General features: G+C 33.6%; 1 protein-coding gene across 1 annotated transcript; it reads right to left on the bottom strand.

Annotated features, from left to right (window-relative positions):
• Positions 1–761: 761 nt before the first annotated feature.
• On the bottom strand, positions 762–1,706 carry LOC308417183 (olfactory receptor 5P76-like; the record flags this gene model as incomplete). Its single annotated transcript, XM_080912339.1, has 1 exon — positions 762–1,706. One exon carries the CDS (start codon positions 1,704–1,706, stop codon positions 762–764), a length of 945 nt encoding a protein of 314 aa, XP_080768465.1.
• Positions 1,707–4,025: the final 2,319 nt, after the last annotated feature.

A 4,025-nucleotide genomic window follows, 5' to 3' on the forward strand; every position in this document is an offset into this window, starting at 1 on the left:
CTCACAATGTGCAAAGATAACTATACTCATAAGGTTCATCTATGGATAATCTAATATTGACCCAGACACATACTGAAGCACTCTGATGGGTGTTAGTAAGCTTCCAATTCCTAGAAAACTAGGAGCTGAGATAATGGTCTATCACTGAAAATAAAGCTTTACTGTTAGGACAAAGTTAAGGCCCCAGTCTTCAGTGAATTGAATTTGTTACTGTATAACTGTGGTTAAACATCACTAAAAAAATGCATGGTGAAACAAAACCCCTCTATTTATAGTCAATAAAAAGAAAAGACAAAGACTACTCTGGGTGCAAAAGTTACGTTAAGGCATGTTTCTAATGAATTAAAACTTGCCAACTAGATTCATCTTCTTTGATATTAGCCCTTCACAACAGCACTAGGGCACCTCTATTTTCAAACACATAAAACATTGAGAGAAGTTAAGGAGCAATCTGTATTTGAGTTAATGATGCATATTTTAAAGTATGAAAATAAAGTAAAACTTTTCAGCAGATTATATTTTACAAGTTTCAATTTATACTCTAATTAGAACTTGATTTTATTTATTTAATGTAACTTACTATGTCCATGTTATGTCTTCTGCACTCTGGAAGTTGAATTCTGATATATATGACACATTATAATTCTCATTTACTAAAACCCCAAAAGGATTTTTCAATCATAGGCACTCAAGTTCCTTTGAATATAATTATATCTTTGAGACATTTTTGCTATAGCAATCCCACATCAACACAGATTTCTCTAAAAACATGTTTTCCTGCCTATATATCTCTTAAGAGCATCTTTAATTTCATTATTTCTGAGGCTATAGATGAGGGGATTCAACATGGGGATCACCACTATGTAGAACACAGAGACCACTTTGTTCTGGTCTGTGGAGTAGTTGGATTTTGGCATCAGGTAGATGAATGTGACAGTTCCATAGAACAGAGTGACTGCAGTGAGGTGGGAGGTGCAGGTGGAGAAAGCCTTGTGGCGGCCTTCATTGGAGTGAATCTTCAAGATGGTGATGAAGATGTAGATATAGGAGACAGCTATGATAAGCACTGTGATCACAATGACAGTTCCACCCAAAATAGTGACAAGAACAATAAAGACATTGTCATCAGAACAGGAGAGTTCAACTAAAGGAGTAAAATCACAGAAAAAATGATTGATTGTATTTGGTCCACAGAAGAAAAAAGAAAAGAATGAAAGGGTGAAGGAGGAAGCATTCAGAAAACTGCTTATGTATGCTACTACAAGCAACTGGACACAGACTTGTGTGGACATCTTGATTGAATAAAGCAGTGGACTACAGATTGCCACAAAGCGATCATAAGCCATTGCAGCTAGAACAAAGCACTCAACTGTCCCAAAAAAGGCACCTGAGCCAAGCTGGATGCCACACCCTAGGTATGTAATGGTGTTTTTCTCCACTAGGAAGTTGACAAGCATATTGGGTGTGACAGAAGATGAGTAGCCTATGTCAGCAGAACCCAAGTGGCTGAGAAAGAAGTACATGGGATGATGGAGCTGGGAAGAGACTCTGATGAGAAGGATGGTGCTGAGGTTTCCAAACACAGTCACCAGATAGATGCACAGGATGATGGTGAAGAAGACGACTCTAAGCACTGGGTCATCTGTTAATCCCAATAAGATGAAATCTGTAACTCTAGTGTGGTTCCCAATTTCTTGGAAAGCCATGGGATAGTGTACCTGCTGCTATATCAAGGGAATGATAGAGATATTAAAGAAAGGCATGTACATTTATGGATCATCATTTTCATTAACACATATATGAGGTTATCACAAATAAATACATTATTTAAAGAGAATGTGACAGTTTAATTTGACAAAGTTTTGTTAAGATTTCTTGGTATGCATGCATTTATATGTAATTAATGTGTATTAGTATAATTTTACTTATATATGTTTTTTCAACTTTATTCATTGTAATTTGTATTGAAAATAATTTTTTTACTCATAATAGACATTCTGACCATGATTTATCCTCTCTTTGTACCTCTTCTCTACATAGACACACCTTTCTTCTCTCCCAGATCAACTCCCCTTCTGCTTTCCTTCAAAATATTGCAGCCCTCCAAAAAACAATAACCACACATGAAACAACAAGATACTATAAGTGAATACAAAAGATTTCTTTTTTTAATACAAAAGATTTCATACTGAGGCTGGTCAAGGCAGTAGGAAGTAAAGGGTCCCAAAACAGGGACTAAAGCCAGAGACATGCCTGCTTTAATATTACCAATCCAACAAAAACACCAAGCTAAAAGCTGTACAATTCACAGTGTTGCTGTTGTATATTCATGTAGACCTTGTACTTATGGGTCTAGTCTCTGTAAGCCAATATGAAGACTGCTTATTTGATTATAAATATAAATACTAGAAATCTTCTTTCATATAATGTACCTCTTGTTTCATTTTATTTATACATGGTAAATATGCCTATGTGGTTTTTATTCAGAGTTTTAAAATCTTGAGACATATATAAATAACAAAAATAAATAGCACAAGATATTAAAATATGCAATCCTAAAATTATATAATCATGTCTAATTTTTAATGGTTGTTCACTAAGAATCAGAATATGACATAGAATTTAACATAGACATCATTGATTTGTAAGGGGTAGTATTAATCCTGCTTAGTATCTCTACTCATTGAGAATATTTGGTTTAATAATAGGTAAATAGCTTAAGACTACATAAGAAGTTGAGAATGAGGCTATAAACTTCAGACAAGCTGAACTTGATCTAACTTTTAAGTAACTATTACCTATGAAAGAGTCAGAATAAAATTGAGAGCACATACAAATTGTAACATATATAGTAGGGTAGTTTTGCTGCAGATTTCTTAATACATAGTTCATATTGTCTGTTAGTGATGCATGGCTACATTGAGGTAAATTTTTCTTATTAGAACTTGGAAAACCAGAAAGAAATCATTTTTTATTTTTCTAACTTGAATGTGATGAAATAAAATCATATTGTTTTTCACACAAAACCAAGGTGAGTAATTATTCAGCCTAAAAATTCAGAAAGTTTACCTAGGCTCATTCAAAACAGGACTACATGCACACTTATCTCAGGATTTTTAACATTATACCTTCTCTTTGTCTAAAATATTTCATGCTTGTGATACTAGAACATTTAGTCAATAAGCAAAGCTTGTATTTACATGAGACAATACCAACCTTATGCCATCAAAGCACTTCAAAGATAGGCACTTTATTTGCCTTTATAGTAGGTTTCCATCACTATTTAAGATAAATCTGGATTCTGGATTTATTAGTGGCTAGATAAATAATAATGTTTGAACAATGGAGGTTACCTGGATATTTATAGGAGTTTGAATGTGGAAATACAAGTTAATTCAGCTAGTTTGGGGTCTAAATTATTGCCTTCTTCCACTTGACCTGTGTGTCCATTAAAACTTATAAATTTGGATACATTTTCAAAGGTTAAGTATTCTCTAAAGATAATGGCCAAATGGTAAACCAGATTTGGCCATAAAACTCAAGACTTACCTCTTCCAACCAGTATTCATTGCAAAGAAATAAGATCAAGGTTATTTTGCATTTGTATCTTCAGAGCTGTCTCCTGGTATCCTTGGCATTGAATAAGTCCCTGCTGAGACTCTGAATTCAAGTGTGAATTCAAGTCACTGAGGATCATTATCTTATTCCCAGTTAATTTCACAAAAACACAACTAATTTTTAAGGAGTTTGCAGTCTCGGTCTCTAGTGGTAGTTTCCTCTTATGTAAGAATTAACAGGCTTCATCTGATTATTATTCAAAGAATATGTTAAAATTTTGTCAAGTGAAATAGTGGTTTTAAGATTGTTTCCTAGTTAATGCTACCTTAGGCTAAACCATAAATAAAAGATGAGTCACTTTAGCATCTTTCATTCTATGCCTGTTTAGTTGGTAACTGTTTTGTTATTCATGAAGCAACATACTCTTTAATTTTTTTCTGAATCTTCTATAAAGTAAAATAGATGTT

This window comes from Micromys minutus (assembly GCF_963924665.1).
Source record: "Micromys minutus genome assembly, chromosome: 2".
Taxonomy (NCBI): Eukaryota; Metazoa; Chordata; class Mammalia; order Rodentia; family Muridae; genus Micromys; species Micromys minutus.